This window comes from Polypterus senegalus, chromosome 2, assembly GCF_016835505.1.
Source record: "Polypterus senegalus isolate Bchr_013 chromosome 2, ASM1683550v1, whole genome shotgun sequence".
Lineage (NCBI taxonomy): Eukaryota > Metazoa > Chordata > Cladistia > Polypteriformes > Polypteridae > Polypterus > Polypterus senegalus.
Genome location: NC_053155.1, coordinates 186152718 through 186170887, shown reverse-complemented (window position 1 = coordinate 186170887; position 18170 = coordinate 186152718). Strand labels below are relative to the sequence as shown.

At 37.1% G+C, this 18170-nt stretch overlaps 1 protein-coding gene across 3 annotated transcripts in view; it reads left to right on the top strand.

The window, feature by feature from the left end:
• The window catches only part of cdkl5 (cyclin-dependent kinase-like 5), a 496892-nt gene that overhangs the window by 140451 nt on the left and 338271 nt on the right, over positions 1-18170 (top strand). For all 3 annotated transcript variants that reach the window (XM_039745025.1, XM_039745022.1, XM_039745024.1), the window contains one exon: positions 17854-18079. In XM_039745025.1, coding sequence (XP_039600959.1) covers positions 18016-18079 — 64 coding nt within the window. In that variant the 5' untranslated portion in view covers positions 17854-18015. The remainder of the gene's footprint in view (positions 1-17853; positions 18080-18170) is intronic.

The following is an 18170-nucleotide window of genomic DNA, read 5'->3' as shown; positions in this document are numbered from 1 at the left end:
TTTATGGGGGATAACCGTTTTAAAGATGGAGCAGTAGTCAACAAAGAGCATCCTGATGTAGGAGTCTTTGTTCTCCAGATGGGAGAGGGAATAATGTAGTGCATCTGTGATGGCATCTGAGGTGGACCTGTTGGGCCGCTAGGCATACTACAGGGGGTCCAGAGTGCCCGGTATGCTGCTCTGAATGTGGGCCAGCACCACTCTCTCAAAACACTTCATGATGATTGGAGTGAGTGCTACCAGCCTGTAATCATTCAGGCAGGTTGGTGGGCTTATTTTAGCAAGGGGGACGAGGATTGTAGTCTTAAAGCAGGACGGAATGATGCGCTGACTGAGGGAAAGGTTGAAGATGGAGCAGAGAATATCAGCCAGCTCGTTGGCACATGCTCTGAGAGTCTGCCCAGGGATGTTGTCTGGTCCTGCTGCCTTACTGGGGTTGATCTTCCTTAATGCTTTATGTACCTGACCTGAACAGACCTTTGGGGGAGGGGAGGGGGGTTGTGTGGTCCAGGTGTGTGTGTGCCTCCACTCTGTGCTTTTGCTGGATGTCTAAAAGCGGGTGTAGAAAATGTTGAGATCATCTGGCAGACTGTCTGTGGAGCTGTTTGTGTTGGTGGTGGTCCTGTAGTCTGTGATGTGCTGTAAGCTCTGCCACATACATCCAGAGTCAGCAGTAGAATAGAAGCCCTCCAACTTCTCTCTGTACTCCCTCTTGGCTGCTGCGATGGCTTTTCTTAGTCCGTACTTCGCACCTTTGTACTCCGTCTCAGTGCCTGATCTAAATGCAAGAGAGCGGGCATGCAGCATGTGGCGTACCTGACTGTTTACCCAGGGCTTCTGATAGGGGAACTTCCTGACTGGTATTGTGGGCATGATGTTGTCAATACAGGTGCTAATGTACTCAGTCACGTACTCAGCATAGTCCTGTATGTTAATAGAAGAGTCCTCTAGAGTGGCTGCAACCCTAAACACATCCCAGTCTGTCTGAGCAAAACAGTCCTCAGGGTGCTCCGGTTTTCTCCCAAAGTCATGCAGGCTAGGGGAATTGGTGACAATAAATTGGCCCTAGTGTGTGGTTGGTGTGTGTATGTGTGTGTGCTTGTGTGTGTGTGTGTGTTTTCCCTGCAGTGGACTCAAGCCCTGTCCAGGGTTTGTTCCTGCCGTGCACCCCATGCTAGCTGGAATAGACTCTGGCCCCTGCAGTGACCCTGTTCTGGACTAAGTGGGTTAGAATATGAAAGACGAACTGACTGTTTTGTGTAATGCATATTCTTGGGAAATTTGTAAAGGGAGGCTATGAATAATCAAAGATGGAAAATACAAAGGCATATTCAAAGGATGTGCAATTCAGGAAGTTCAGGAAGCCAGGGAAAAGCAAAATAGCGACAAATGTCAAAGTCCAATACACAAAGCTAAAGTCAAGATTAAAGGAATAAAGAAGAGATCCCAACATTAACTTGAATTCCTCCGCCTTAACTGTATTGTATAAAAGAAAAACTGAAAAGATGTGTTATTTGAATTTATCTAAGAATCCCAAACTAGGAACCAACAACTTGGAGGCTGATGACATCATGGTTTAAATATCATGTGGCAAGCAATGAGGTAATTTCTACAGATAATACAGCAACACCAAAATTCACAAAATAGCAATTATTAAACAAGAAAGTCGTTGAACAAATTGGCATCACACTGATATAATCATAAAAATATATGTACAATTAAACAACTAAAGAAAGTATGTAACACATGCAAATATATTCCATCATATGTCCAATCAAGTTTCATTACATAGTCCAACTGAGAAAGTAACCCTGGACGAAATGCCTGTGCATCACGGAGTCTATATATACTCACCCTCATGGGGCCAGTTTAAAACTGTCAAATAACCTCATATACATGTGCTTTGGATATTGGAGGATAGCTGAAAAAAACCTGCAGGAAAATACAAATTTTGGGAGAATGGGATTATGACCCACAGAGGTGGATCAATGACGCAGCAAAACTAAGAACTGTGCTACTTGTTCCACCTTACTGCCCTTCTTATAGAAGCACCTATATTTAGATTAGATTAAATTAGATTAGATAAACATTATTAACAAAGCACTATCATTTTCAGAATCATTAACCAGATTTTTAATGGCTGTAGATTAGAAAAAATTGCCTCAGTTCATCCCATTAAATTTTATTACATTTGTCACTGCATTATTTACCGATAAGTACTGACACTCACAGAATTTATCAAATTTGGGTAAAACTGAACAAAACTGCCATTTTGATCAGCTTCTTTCTATGGTTGATAATATGGAGTAGTGGAGTATTTGAGGAGACATGTAAGAGCAATGTTTAATGCAAAATTTAAAAATCCATTTATGTGTATTGAAATGTCTAAGACCTATTGCTCCAAAAATCAAATATCCATCTAGCCAGTAGTCCTTTCATCAAAAAATATTCAATCACTGAGCGATTAAAATCTGATTTCATAAAAAAAAAAAAAGGATTTCATAAATCAAACTGAAAATTACAAGAGCAGTTGCTGTCTCCAAGAGCTGTGAAGCAGCAGCACTAACCACTGAACCACAGTGCTACACTTAATGCCCAAGCATTCCACTCGTTTTGGGTTAGGTTCTACAGTTAGCATAAAGTATTTGTTCATTCAAGTTGTTGCAAGTCTTCTCAAAAAACATTCCACAACATGCAGCAATATATTCATTTCAAGCTTGTACTGATTTATCTACAATAATCTCTCTCTTTCAGGACAAAGGCAATTATTTCTGTTACTTAATTACCACAGCACTTACTGAAATTTAATTCCAAAATCATGCTTTGCAAAATGCTTTGAAACCTAGCAGGACAGAAAGAAAGATTTAGAATATTTTGTTTAAAACACAAAATAACAATTAGCTCAGCGAGTGGTGTCAAAAATCTCATTTTTTTCCTACTATATAAAACATCTAGCCATATTGAATACAGTGGTGGTTTCTCAGACTAGCAGAGTCATAAATTTAATACTTCATTGATTTTGCTTCATGTCCCACCTTGATGACTTTTAGAGCATATTAATAACAATACAAATATAGTAGCTGTGTTAAGTATGTTTGTATGTATGTATTGCATAGCAGTTTGTTTTGGTTTTCATTGCAACTCTGTCAACAGTGTACTGAACTTGAATTTAATTGAAATTTCCAGGCTCTTCAGGGTTTCATATTTTCTTATATTTGGATTATTTTATAATATCCTTTGTATTTTATTTTGCTTTGTATTGTGCTTTGTAAATTATCTTAGGAAAATGATTACTGTGAATGGTAACATAACACAATATAACAATCACAGACCTGCATAATCTATTTCAGGATTGCGAGAAGGAGAAACCTATCCCAAAAGCTTCAGATACAAGGTAGTAAACAGCTCTGGATAGGACACCAGCCCATCTCAGTTTTGTAAATGGTAGTAAAAGATTTTATGCTGTATCTGTGTATACTAGAATTCATTAGCTCTATGAATGAACCAAGTGCAATGCTGGAAAATTAATTGTAGAAAGGTTGTTCTGCTTATAGTGCTGCTTCAGTGCTGCATTATTTACCAAACTAATGAAAATGACAACATAAACCAATGACAAAACAAATAATACTTAAGAAATTAATTAAGGATCATTTCTGTGTCCATTCAACAATAGGCACTGCCAGAAGACCTTCATTGGATAATGGGTAGGTGAATATTGCTGCAATACTCTGTGTCTGTTAGCTGAGACACACGTGGTATGCTGGCTGTTGTCTTGTCTAAGTGTCATCAGAATGGAAGGTTATGGAAGGCCTTAATTCAAAAAGTCCAAGGTTGTGCAGCTTAGTGATTATGCTGCTGCTACAGCATGTTCAGGTTTCAGTGGTTATGGAGTTCATAAGTGCCAGGGTGTGGTAGCACTTTTTTTTTTAATTTAAGATAATAGTTTTTGAAGCAATAAATTAAACTGTGTCTAACTAGGAGCTTTAACCCTCTGGTCCCTAATGCACGCTGAATCATTTCAGGTCCAGCATTCTTCCCGAGGCTGAGGTTCATATATCTCATATTTGTCTATTTGGTTTATGTTTTATGTTACCAGTGTGGATTATTTAGTTATGATATGTCAATGTGTATTCTGCTATGTTTCTTGTGTTTTGCGTGTGGTTCCTCAAAAGGCAGGGTCACCTGGCCATCACCACATGGGACTGCCCTCAGTCCTATAAAGGCTGGAGAAAACCCACAGTTTATTCTGTGCTTCTTGTGATTTCTGGATATTTTGAACCCTTGCTCTGTTTTTTAACTTCACTTTCTGAATTGTGTATTTGGACATTATTTGCCTCTGGTTTGCCTATTTTTGAAGGCATTGCCTTCTGTAACTTTGTGCTCCTCTGAGCTGATTTTCGTTAACAGAGCTTTCAGAGCAGTATTTCTCTACTAGTGGGCATTTTTGAGATTTTTAAGATTTTCATGCTTAGCAACTCTTTAGCTCATAACACATGGCGCATGGCTCTCAAAGAAGTTCCCAACCCTTTTCCTTGTTCTGTATGTTAAAATAAATACAAAAATGCATGAAAAAATGTGTTTGTAGCTTTGTAGCCTTGTAGCACAGAAGGCATCCTGGATTTGATTTATAGGCAGTGAACTCCTTGGTTTAACATTTTCATGTTTTCCTGGTATTTAAGCAGAATTTCCTTAGAATTCTATGGATTTCCTCCCCAATCACCAAAGACTTGTGCTGTAGGTTAGTTGTGACTCTAAACTGACCCCAGAGTAAGTATGAGTGTGAATGTTTGTGAGTTGGGCCTGTGATAGACTGATACCCATTTAGGGTTGTTTTCTGCCTTGTGCCTTGTGCTGTCGGCATAGTTTCTATCTTCTAGATCCCTGAATTGGACTGAATTGGTTTAGGATTACATGAGGCTATTTATTACTTTTTCAATATCAATTTTATCTGTTTATGCTGTAATATTTAGTTCTTCTCAGACATATACTGTACTGCAAACATTAAACAATTCAGTGCAAATTGAGTGAACTGCAAAATAGTTTGTATGGGTTTGTAAATCTTTCTACACCTGTATGGTTCACATTTCTATCTTTTTCATAGCATACTTAGAGTAGTTATTTCATTCTTGGTTGGTAGTATTGATAGATAACAGATGTGAAGCCTTCTTATATGTTTTCCACTTGGGTAAGTGAGTGAGCCTCTTCAAGTAGATGAATTGTCTTCTTATTTTGGCAGTCCATCGTGGCTTAGCTTGTTCTTTGAGTAATGTATTTGCAGAAAGACAAGCTTTTGTCCTAGTTTTAGACATTTCCCAAGCTGCAGTGTATTGCCCTTGATGATTTTAAAATCCAGCTTGATTTTCAGCCTTTTATGTTGGGTATTATAATGCTACCAGTGTTATGCTTGCCAGTAAAATGATTTTATCAAGGTAATAAATTATACTAGGTATAAACCAAATATGTAACATATTTATACCAGAATTTTTTTATTACATTCCATTTTTTTATTCCAAAATTTTTGGCACATATTTGCAATATCATAAACTAATCTTACTAGTACTTTGTTGAATTTCCATTTGGGATTTTAACTTTCTTTCCTCTTTGCCATATATTGCATACATACAGTGGGATGCAAATTTTGGGCAACCTTGTTAATAGTCATTATTTTCCTGTATAAATCGTTGGTTGTTACGATAAAAAATGTCAGTTAAATATATCATATAGGAGACACACACAGTGATATTTGAGAAGTGAAATGAAGTTTATTGGATTTACAGAAAGTGTGCAATAATTGTTCAAACAAAATCAGGCAGGTGCATAAATTTGGGCACCACAAAAAAGAAATGAAATTAATATTTAGTAGATCCGCCTTTTGCAGAAATTACAGCCTCTAAACGCTTCCTGTAGGTTCCAATGAGAGTCTGGATTGTGGTTGAAGGTATTTTGGACCATTCCTCTTTACAAAACATCTCTAGTTCATTCAGGTTTGATGGCATGGACAGCTCTCTTTAACTCACACCACAGATTTTCAATTATATTCAGGTCTGGGGACTGAGATGGCCATTCCAGAACGTTGTACTTGTTCCTCTGCACGAATGCCTTAGTGGATTTTGAGCAGTGTTTCGGGTCGTTGTCTTGTTGAAAGATCCAGCCCTGGCGCAGCTTCAGCTTTGTCACCGATTCCTGGACATTGGTCTCCAGAATCTGCTGATACTGAGTGGAATCCATGCGTCCCTCAACTTTGACAAGATTCCCAGTCCCTGCACTGGCCACACAGCCCCACAGCATGATGGAACCACCACCATATTTTACTGTAGGTAGCAGGTATTTTTCTTGGAATGCTGTGTTCTTTTTCCTCCATGCATAACGCCCTTGTTATGCCCAAATAACTCAATTTTAGTTTCATCAGTCCACAGCACCTTATTCCAAAATGAAGCTGGCTTGTCCAAATGTGCTTGAGCATACCTCAAGCGGCTCTGTTTGTGCTGTGGGCGGAGAAAAGGCTTCCTCTGCATCACTCTCGCATACAGCATCTCCTTGTGTAAAGTGCGAATGGTTGAGCGATGCACAGTGACTCCATCTGCTGCAAGATGATGTTGTAGGTCTTTGGTGCTGGTCTTTGGGTTGACTCTGACTGTTCTCACCATTCGTCGCTTCTGTCTATCCAAATCTTTCTTGGTCTGCCACTTCGAGCCTTAACTTGAACTGAGCCTGTGGTCTTCCATTTCCTCAATATGTTCCTAACTGTGGAAACAGACAGCTTAAATCTCTGGGACAGCTTTCTGTGTCCTTCCCCTAAACCATGATGGTGAACAATCTTTGTCTTCAGATCATTTGAGAGTTGTTTTGTAACACCCATGTTGCTACTCTTCAGAGAAAATTAAAGGAGGAGGGAAACTTACAATTGACCCCCTTAAATACTCTTTCTCATTATAGGATTCACCTGTGTATGTAGGTCAGGGGTCACTGAGCTTACCCAGCCAACTTGAGTTCCAATAATTAGTTCTAAAAGTTTTGGAATCAATAAAATGACAACGGTGCCCAAATTTATGCACCTGCCTGATTTTGTTTAAACAATTATTGCACACTTTCTGTAAATCCAATAAACTTCATTTCACTTCTCAAATATCACTGTGTGTGTCTCCTACAGTGGTGTGAAAAACTATTTGCCCCCTTCCTGATTTCTTATTCTTTTGCATGTTTGTCACACAAAATGTTTCTGATCATCAAACACATTTAACCATTAGTCAAATATAACACAAGTAAACACAAAATGCAGTTTTTAAATGATGGTTTTTATTATTTAGGGAGAAAAAATATCCAAACCTACATGGCCCTGTGTGCAAAAGAATAAGAAATCAGGAAGGGGACAAATAGTTTTTCACACCACTGTATATGATATATTTAACTGACATTTTTTATCGTAACAACCAACGATTTATACAGGAAAATAATGACTATTAACAAGGTTGCCCAAACTTTTGCATCCCACTGTATTTTGAGTAATTTGCAGAATAATGCCTTGTATTAGTAAAGAGTTGAGCATACTCTTTTTATATAATTAAGTGAATATCATGGACACCCAGCACAGTGGCATCCCTCCATTTCCTCAAACTGGCTTGCTTAGTTTAATTGGTGTCTTTTATTCTGCACTGTACAAGGGAGTGTAAGAGCATGAATGTGTATGCCTTGTGAACGAATGGTGCTCCATCAAAGGATGGTTCCTGCTTTGCAACCAGTGCTTATGGGATAGACAACGTAAACTGTAAATTAGAATAAGGAACTTTTCAAATGGTTGTGTTCATTAAATTGATGATTCAGTAAACCTAGTAATAACCTTAACATTCTAAAGCTTTACCTTTACTAATGAAGGCGACAAAACAAAATGATTAAGATGACCATTCTTAGTTTTAAATCTGCACAAAGCTGTATCCACATATTTAAAGGATATCAACTAACCACATATCCATATAGTAGGAAATGTTTTTGTTTTGAGCTAATGTATAAATCAATCCATTCATTTTTGTTCTTTTTTGGCGTAGTGTTCAGCATCTTTGGGCACACAGCAGATAGTAACTCTGATCTTGGCACACTTATTTATCCACACTGGGGCACTCCACAGTATCCAGTAATCTTAAATTTCTATCTGTGGATTGTTGGAAGAAATTCTGTGCTGAAAGAAGGAGAATATATTTTACAATCTACTGTACACAGAGTTGTTGGGTGGCTGGGATTCAGACCCAGTGAGGTGGAAGTGATAAACACTTCACCACCATGTCTTTCTTTCAGCGAATTCAAAATTTTAAATAAAAGGGTTATTTTTCATGATGTAATAGATTTTACACAAAAAAGTGTCAATTCTTTCTGTCCCCGAACATTTGAATATACCTAAATCAGAAAGTGACTATTTTTTCCTTTATACTATATTTGATAAGTGATTAATACACCTTTTACTAGGCTCTTTGTCTTCTGTTGTCAGACATTTTGCTAAGCACATAAGAAATGAAGCAAACAGATAAAGAAGACACACATGCTACAAAAGTAAGTAGCTCCACATCCATTATTAGTGTGATTGATACTTTGTGGAATGACGCAAAAGGCCATATGTTCAAGGCTGTGGCCTGATTCCATATGCTGGAAGTAGAGGGTTTACTTTAAGCAATTCTTGTTGTTTTCCCTGCTTTGAGTCAAGAGAAAGACATATTACTTTCATAATGCTTACCATTCAAACAGACAAATACCATGCAGACATTCCAGACATGTTATTTACTTTATATGGCTCATTTCATAACAGAATCCTAACACTAATAACACTCACTCATCCAGTATTGTTTAACCAGTCCAAGTTTCTGTACCTACTTATTCCTGGTTAGTGCCCTTGGCACCATAATTGTCACGTAACTAAAATTTAATCTTAACTCTTGCTTCACATGTGTTTTGCTGTTTAGCTTCATATACAAAGGTGGATTTAAATGTGAGTTTATTGTCAAATTTGTTATCCTTTTCTACCAATTTGGACACTTAACTGTCAACTGTGTGCTTCATTATAATGTGAACGCTGAGTAACTGGAGGCATCCAAACGAATAGATGGGGTGCCTACTTTGCCACCTCGTTTAACGTAAGTCAGTCCAAATAAAGAAAAAGTACAAGCTTCCAGTGGTACAGTTCAAAAACTGCCAGGAGCAATTTGTCTTAGGCTTTCCAAGCTGAGGTAGCTCTGAAAAGTGAATCTTGTTTGGGAGCTTCATCCTGCTGTAGGTTTGGGGCAAAAGCTGACACCCTCCTTCTGGAGATGGCCTGTTTTATATGGCTGTAACCAGAAGGGGCAAGTTTTCGCTTGGCATTGGGCATCTTCTCAGAGCTGTGGAGGGAAGAAACAATACTGTTAGTGACAGTGTCCACTCTTGTCCTGGGGTGGTACCAGCTACTTGTGTTAAGCCCATAAGGTGATGCTCAAACACTCATGTGCAACAATAAGTACACATATAATGGAGAATTATGAGTCTGTAGTAAAAAATAAGGAAGTAGTCAGTTTGATACCATTACATTGATATTCCATATACTATATGCTAATATCTATTCATAATGCATATACAGTAAAGATACAGCTGGAAAAAGTTGAATATCGTATATTGTGCAGTTCCTAATACTTTATCTTGAAGATTCTAAAAGTTTTGAGTGTGGTATGCTGCCATGTATAGTATTAAAGTGATCCCTCGCTATATCGCGCTTCGACTTTAGCGGCTTCACTCCATTTCGGATTTAAAATGTAAGCATATCTAAATATATATCACGGATTTTTCGCTGGTTCACGGATTTCTGCGGACAATGGGGCTTTTAATTTATGGTACATGCTTCCTCAGTTTGTTTGCCCAGTTGATTTCATACAAGGGACGCTATTGGCGGATGGCTTAGAAGCTACCCAATCAGAGCATGTATTACATATTAAATAAAACTCCTCAATGATATACGATATGCTTCCCGCGCGGTGCTTGATTGTTTGCTTTTCTCTGTTTCTCACACTCTCTCTGACATTCTCTGCGCCTGACGGAGGGGGTGTGAGCAGAGGGGCTGTTTGCACAGAGGCTGTTTGCCTAGAAGATACAGACGCTCCTGTAAAAAATGCTGAAAGACTACCTTCACATTGCTCCCTTCTTTGCTGCGCTTTATCACGGTGCGCATACTTAAAAGTACAAAAGCACATATTGATTTTCTGATTGTTTGCTTTTATCTCTCTCTCTCTCTCTCTCTGACATTCTCTGCTCATGACACACATTCTTTTGAAGAGGAAGATATGTTTGCATTCTTTTAATTGTGAGAAAGAACTGTCATCTCTGTCTTGTCATGGAGCACAGTTTAAACTTTTGACTAAAGGGTGTTATTTCATGTCTAGAGGTCTCTAATAATGTTAAATGTTAACAGTGTGGGAGAGTTTATAAGGGCTTAAAGTATATAAAAATAACCATACAAACATATGGTTTCTACTTCGCGGATTTTCACCTATCGCGGGGGGGTCTGGAACGCAACCCCCGCGATCGAGGAGGGATTACTGTATTTGTTATGGATCTTGCAACATTTACTTGACCTTGCGTCTTATTTTGACAGTTGTGCTATTTTATTCTGTAATCTCAAAAATTTAAAAAACTAGGGGGCTTCACCCCCAGCTAGCTTTGCTCGCCAACCCCCCTACCTGCGCTACGCGTCAGCAACTTTGCATCTCTGCCTCTCGCGGATGTGGATTTCACTTTCTCCAAATAACAAAACTTTTAATTCTCGCGGATAGGCTGCTTCATTGGAAAGAAAACACTACTTTTTCCTGATGGCAACCCCAATTAGATGATCTACAAGTCTCTGACGTAAAGTTTAAAGCCAAACAATATCTGTATACTTCTGTCATATCGCCTATGTCCATATATTCGATCTCTGTTCGCTTTTACCTTTTCGTCAATATTGCATTGAATTTTGATTCTGTGTTTGGAATTACATCGTGACAACGCAACTTATAACTGCCCGTGAGTGAATATCGTTACTTTCTCTTTACATGAACTGTGTCTGACAATAGCATTCACAAAACTGAGAAATGATTGAACTGTGTGCGTGGTTGTAAATGTTTTTAGATGTAGGCAGGACTTTTCCAAATCTCTTTGCATAAAGTCTTGTCTCTTAGTGCTTGAAATTTTCTCTCGCGGGATTTCACTTTCACCAAACAACAAATCTTTTAATCCTCGCAGATATGCCTCTTCAATAGGAAGAAACACTACTTTTCCCTGATGGCAACACGAATTAGAAGATCTCTAAGTCTCCGACTTAAAGTTTAAATCCAAACAATATATTCCATCTCTTTTCTTTCTTTTCTTTTCTTCTTTTTGAATGCCTTGTTGTCTTGTTTAGATGAAGTTAAATCTTGGCTATCCCAAAACTTCTTATCCTTAAATGAAGAGAAGACTGAGGTGATAGTCTTTGGCCCTTCTGAACATATGAAGGCCCCGGAATTTGACCTGGGACCTTTATCAGCTTTCAGGTCTTCACAGGTTCGGAATCTGGGTGTCCTGTTAGATGACTCATTAAAACTTGACAAACAAGTCTCTGCCGTGATCGGATCGAGCTTTTATCAGCTTCGCTTGCAAAAATTAAACCTTATCTCACTGACAAGACCCTGGAGATGGCCATACATGCTTTTTTACATGGACTATTGCAACTCTCATGGCATCTCCAAATCCCAAATTGCCCGTCTTCAATTGGTCCAGAACGCAGCTGCTAAACTTCTTTTAAAAAAGAAAAAAATGGATCATGTGACTCCGCTTCTGAAGTCCCTTCATTGGTTGCCTGTTCAATTTAGAATACATTTTAAAATCTTATTATTTGTTTTTAAAACACTACACCAACAAGCACCCATCTATTTATCTGAATTGCTTCACCAATATACCCCCCTGAGAAGTTTGAGATCCGGTGATCAGAACCTTCTTTTAATTCCACACTCCAGACTCAAGCGTAGAGGTGACCGTGCTTTCTCGGTAATTGGGCCTCGTCTTTGGAATGATCTGCCTATTGAAATCCGAATGGCTCCTAGTCTGACTATTTTTAAATCTATTTTAAAAACACATCTGTTCTCTCTGGCTTACTAGGCTTTATTTTGCCTACCTAGATGTGTGTAAGTGTAGATATATGTATATGTATACTGTAGATATATTTATACAAATTATTTTTATGTGTTTCTGCTGTGCTTCTTTTGGCTAAATCGTATATTTCTATTTTATGTTGTTGTTTCTAAATGTACAGCACTTTGGTCAGTCGTGTGGCTGTTGTAAATGTGCTATATAAATAAACTAAACCTAAACCTAAACCTTTTCGCTGTTCTGTTATTTCACCGAGTAATAATTTCTGTTTGTTTGCGTTAATGCGTTTTTTTGAGACTTTTGAATTTTTGTACTTCCATTATCTCTAACCTGCTCTGTATGTGTATCGCGTTAATGTTTTTGAATTCTTTACAACGTTCTACTTTGTCAACTGCTCTTTGTCTTTTATTTCCGGTGTTGGATGTGGTTAAATCTCTTGGCATAAAGTCTCATCTCGCGGGACGTGAAAGTGTCTCTCTGAGAAAATCACGTCTCATCTCTCTTCCCAGATTTTTTATTATAATAGAGAGATGTATTTTCAACAGCCCCAGAGTTGTTGTACTTAAACTTATATTTAATATAGTCATTATCATCATTATCATTATCACTGGTTTAACTGCCATTTCCTGAGTTTACTCAGGTTAAGTCTATTCTCCATGATCCTGGTCATTTTTTGTTATGTGACCTATTGTTTTATTATAGAATCCTACACCTCCAGGCATGTCTTCTTCAGCTTCTATCTTGGCCTCATCCCCTCCACTTCCATTCTGGACTTGGATGTTATTGCTGAAAGAAAGAGAAAAGTATTTTACTTCAGACATTGTCTTTATCTTGCTTTTAATATCATGTTTATTTTCTTAATGAAACAGAAATTTTAATGGACTTCCTTAAAGATCAGAAAATAGCATAGTTTTCCTAATGTGCACATATAGTCTCTAATGAGCCATATTATTTTGGAGTAGTTTGTCTGCATGTTGCCAGAAGATAAGACAGCCTGCCTATTGTGAGCTACTAAACCATCAATGAATACATGCATTTTATGTTGCTATTATTGTATTTCAAGTTTCAAAATGATTATCTAAGGTGTCTTAAAGCTGTAACATAAACAGCTGGGAAAAGTAGGACAGCCATAAACAATTAAATTCTCAAAGGAAAGCAAGGAACTGTAATCATTAGACAGACAGTTATTGATGTTCAAATTTTATGTGTAAAAGTCTGCAATGGGTCAGACATGTTAATAAACGAAAGCCACTACACAAAGCTCAACCCGTTCCCATTTAGCACATATGTAACTAATAATAGGCATTCTGAGAAACTCACCCCCCCCATATACCACATACAATCAGATAAACATGGAAGTGGAAAAATAAATGGGTGACATAATATTTTTTTTCTTTTCAGCATAAATCTGGAGTGAAAGATTTTGTCCAGAAAGTGAATTTACTTATTGTAAAGATATAATTTGAAGCAGTAGTTTTTAAAATAATTATTTCCTTTTTATTTGAACACATGATAATATAATAAATCACTTTCCTAATAAATTGGGTAAGTTAAAGCTCTAGGTTTTGCATTTAAATGGGCAAAATCAGTCATTAAGTCTTTGTTAAATTCCAGTTGCTGTGAACTCATTGTAATATGGTAAAGCTCTTTAGTAAATTTATACTTTTTGAAGTTACATAGGAAGACACCTAACAAAAAGCTCAGTATTGGGTTTTCGTGTCTGTTTTACTTTTGGCAAATAAAAATGTGAGTCAGACAGTAGGATATAAGCATTAGACAAAACACACTCTTGCTCCATTTGTTCAAGATTAGGGTTAATTTTTTTCAACATTTTGCATCTCACAGATGTCTCCTTCTCTCTCTCTTTCTCGACGCTTATTGCCAAAAATATACCCAGATTAGACCATACTCGTGAGAAAAATCTTTAATGCCTGCTTCTCTTGGTTGTATTTTTCGCCTATGACCTTGGTGTACACTTTCCTAGACTTCTGCTTTTGCTTATTTTTTGAATACCATACAAGGTTTACATTTTCCTTGCTTTTACTTATTTTTTTATAATAATACTGGATGGAACACCATTGCTTTATAAATACTATATCCCCGTAATTATATTAAAGTCAGAATGCAATGTATTTTACTACTGTAAATCAAATTAGAAATTATTCAGTTTGTGGTGGCACTTTATCAATTGTATTTTCTTTTTGGAAAGGAAGAGATCATGAATAGGCTTTCTTATAAATGTAACACAAAGTACAACTCTGCTGGTATTTCAATAACTTGTTCTTTTAATGTTAATCATATTCCCCCAAGGGATTAATAAAGTATCTATCTATCTATCTATCTATCTATCTATCTATCTATCTATCTATCTATCTATCTATCTATCTATCTATCTATCTATCAGACATTTGAAAATGGCAATACACAAGTTGTAATAACCTCCAATGAGGTAAATTTGAAAGAATTAATTGATCAATGGTTGAGGTAACACAAAATATTTTTGTGCTTTAAGACAAACAATTTTGAAAAATCGGCAATGCTTTTAAAAGGAAGGTTTTGGAAGGTTCAAGAATGTGTACCATGCACTCTATTCAAGAAATTGCAACTAAAACTGAATTTGTCTTCACGGATAAGTGTTCCAAATTTCAAGTGGAATCTGTCCACTGGACTCAGAGATGTTTGATGCCGACAGATGAATGGAGGAAAAGATGGACAGACACACATACAGTATATTCATGACAATGATAATAGCTGCTTTTACATTTTATACAAATGTTCTTAAAAACATTGTTGCCCAGTCCATAAAATATCTGTTATTTTGGCTATGTTAAGCAACTATGATATGTGATTTGAATGTGACAGTCAGTATGCTTGTGTTATTTTCTGTTGGTTTTGGTAACTGATGGGAAACAAGTGGTAATTCTCAAAGATAATCTTGTTAACACAACCCTGTGGGTATCCTATGGGGCTGCAGTTTTTCACTACTTTTTATAAGAAAAAAGAAAAGTTGAAGTGTATCGTCACAGACTATGAGTTTGTGTTTAGGAATATAGTAAAAAAATAGTTTTAAACAGGTGATTTTACACTACTCAGAACATGAGCTGGTGGAGCTTACATTGGCATCTCAGTAATTATTCTGATGTAAAAAGTTTCAGATCATGGGTTCCTGTAAGAATAAGGGAGGTACAGTATGTGTCTTGTTTAGAGAAGAAGCACATTCTTCCAGGATGCCAGATGACAGCTGAGACAAGTTTAGTTTACTTACTGCTGAATAAAGTAGTACCTCAAGAGGATGGTAGTGGGACCCCTGGAGTTAATTATTTCTAGGTCAAAAAAGAAGGCTAAGAGCAATGAGAGCTACAGACCTACTGACAAAAGTTCCTCAGTCTAGCAGGAGGCAGCCTGAGGGTTCTTTATAATTCATTACTGCTTTTCTAGGAGGATAGATATCCTGCATTTAATCTAGCCCTTTAAGTAAGGGCTAAGGTTCAAGATTGCAGAAACACCTTGCATCACTAGTAGGAGGTCTTGCTGGACTGTGTGAGGAGCTTTAAAAACCAGTCTTAACCTGAGAAATCGTGGGAAGAATTTGCCTCAGAAGAAGTATCTGGCTGAAACCGAAAGTGCCATTTAGATGTAACTCTAGTGAGCTTGGAGTTGGGAGTGGAGTGAGAAAGAGGGACTTGACTATGCATACAAGAAAGTCCAAGAATAGTGAGAGGGTTGAAGATATGAGTGGGGAAAGACCTTAGAAGAAGTTATGTTAAAGTAGGCAATGCAGCAATTAGGAACACCTCTGTATAGGCAGGCCCAAGTCGCCTAGAGGGCTTTTTTGTGCCTGTTGTGTCTTTTGGCTCTTATTGTCTGTACCTTTCTGATTATTAATTTATTTTGTTTTCTAATTTTGTTAATCTTCTTTGGCTTTATTTCTATCCAGGGAGTTCTAAATAAAATGGTATTGACTATTAATGTAACAAAAGAACTAGTGGTGAACTTTTTAAAAGGTTAAAGAACACTAACTTTTTACATCAGCAAAATTCTCTAGGGTCTGTTCTGTCTGGGGCAATAAAAAAAGTTAAGAGTACCACATAAATTAATGATCCTTCTCTACAGATCAGTTATTGAAAACGTTTTGACCTTCTTCCCACTGTGTGATATTCCAGTATCTCAGCTGAGGATAAAAATGACCTAGAGTGGTGTGCGCTGCTTCTAAAATCAAGTTCAACTTCAAAAGCATTGGAATTTGTACAGTGATATTCTTACTTGCTTTTATGATGCCGTTTCTCCCTCTGTATTCATTCTACTCTTAGAGATTGACAAATAAAACCCCAAACACTATTACCTGACCTGCTCCACTGTATCCATCCTTTGTTTACTGTCCTTCTTTATAGCAATCTGTGTGTCTACTAGGTTTTATAAGTTTACCAGTAACGGCAAACTGCACAATACAATTGACTTGAGCATTCATAGTTTACATACTCTATCTCTGTACATTTAGCATTCATTTGCTCAGAGATTGATGTGCTTACTGCTTCCTGAGCAGCTCTTCTTTTCTCCACCCTAGCAGCCCGCTTCTTATCTTCTTTCATCTGCATCTTTTCGCATTGAAACTGATTAAGTCAGTGTTTGTGTTGCAATTACTAAATACATTTTCCTTAATTTTTTACATAAGCTGCCACTTGTCTTTAATCTGCCTGAAGAATGATGTAAGATATGAAGAGTTAGGGGAAGTGATGGCAAAGGTGGTAAGGAATGAGAACAGTGCCTGTATGCATGCGCCGATAGTTGATTCTACAATAAAATAAAATAAAATAAAATAAAAATAAAAAGAGGAATGCCTTAGAGGTCATTCATTACCTCAAAATCAAATAGTAAATTTCATGCGGTATATGTTTACCAAATTTCAGGTCAAAAGTTCAAATGGTTTGCGGGCTACAGGTGATTTAAAATCCTGAACAGACAAATGGACAGCCACGGTAGCATATTATATAAGAAGACTGGCGAGCTGCATTAACGTATCATCATAAATTGACAGATTACTTTGATGACTGCGTCTTTAATTATTTTGTTAAACTGAATAATGTAGCCTGTTGGAGAAACATTATTATTCTTATACTTAAGTTTATATATGTGTTGATAGTTTATTTATATACGCTTCAGCCAGTCAAGCTCCATGCGACTAATCATGTCATGGCAATAGTAAAAGTATATCTGTAATTAATTTGCTCACTTTCTTTAAGAGTTATATGATATTAATTTAGTTATGGTAAAAGAAGGGAACTGGTTGGGATGTACTGTAAATTAGTGACAATTATTTCAGCTTATAAATTATTGTGAATAACTCGAATCTGGAACTGTTCAAATGTCTATGTCAGATATTCCTTAATCTTTTTATTTTGTGAGGTAAAGTTTTGCAAATGGTATCCATTCTTAAAACATTTGGTTCTGAGACTTTGATTCTATTGTTCTTGCTTCTCAAACAGTTTTTGCAATTAATTAGCCTGATTATTTCATCTTCTTTAATATGTTTGCTCTCACTCTTATGAACACATAATGTATCCTATTACTATACATTTGTGTACTGCATCTTGTGTAATAGTATACCAACGTGAGCCTAGTGTGTGTGGTGTATTATGCTGTAACTCTTATGTGATGGTCTAATAATTGTGTATCTTTACTAATATATTTGTGAAAACTATCCAGTACATATAATTCTTGTGTTTTTGTCTGTTTCAGGTAGACTCTTTTAAGATCTAGATACTAAGAACTGCTAAGTATGAAGACACTCCAAGCAGTCAAAGTGATTTTTTCAAAGGCAACTGGGCCCTGGTTACTACATTCCTAACACCCAACACTGAGCTGTGCTTGTGGACGTTATTGCAGCTGGAATTTGTATTCATGAAGATTCCTGACATTGGTAATGTGATGAATAAATTTGAGGTCCTTGGGATTGTAGGTGAAGGTAAGTGCATGCTTTTTATGCTGTAACTGATTGAATTGACAGGCCCAGATTTTTACAATCCTAATGCCCTGGAGACCAAACTATCAATACT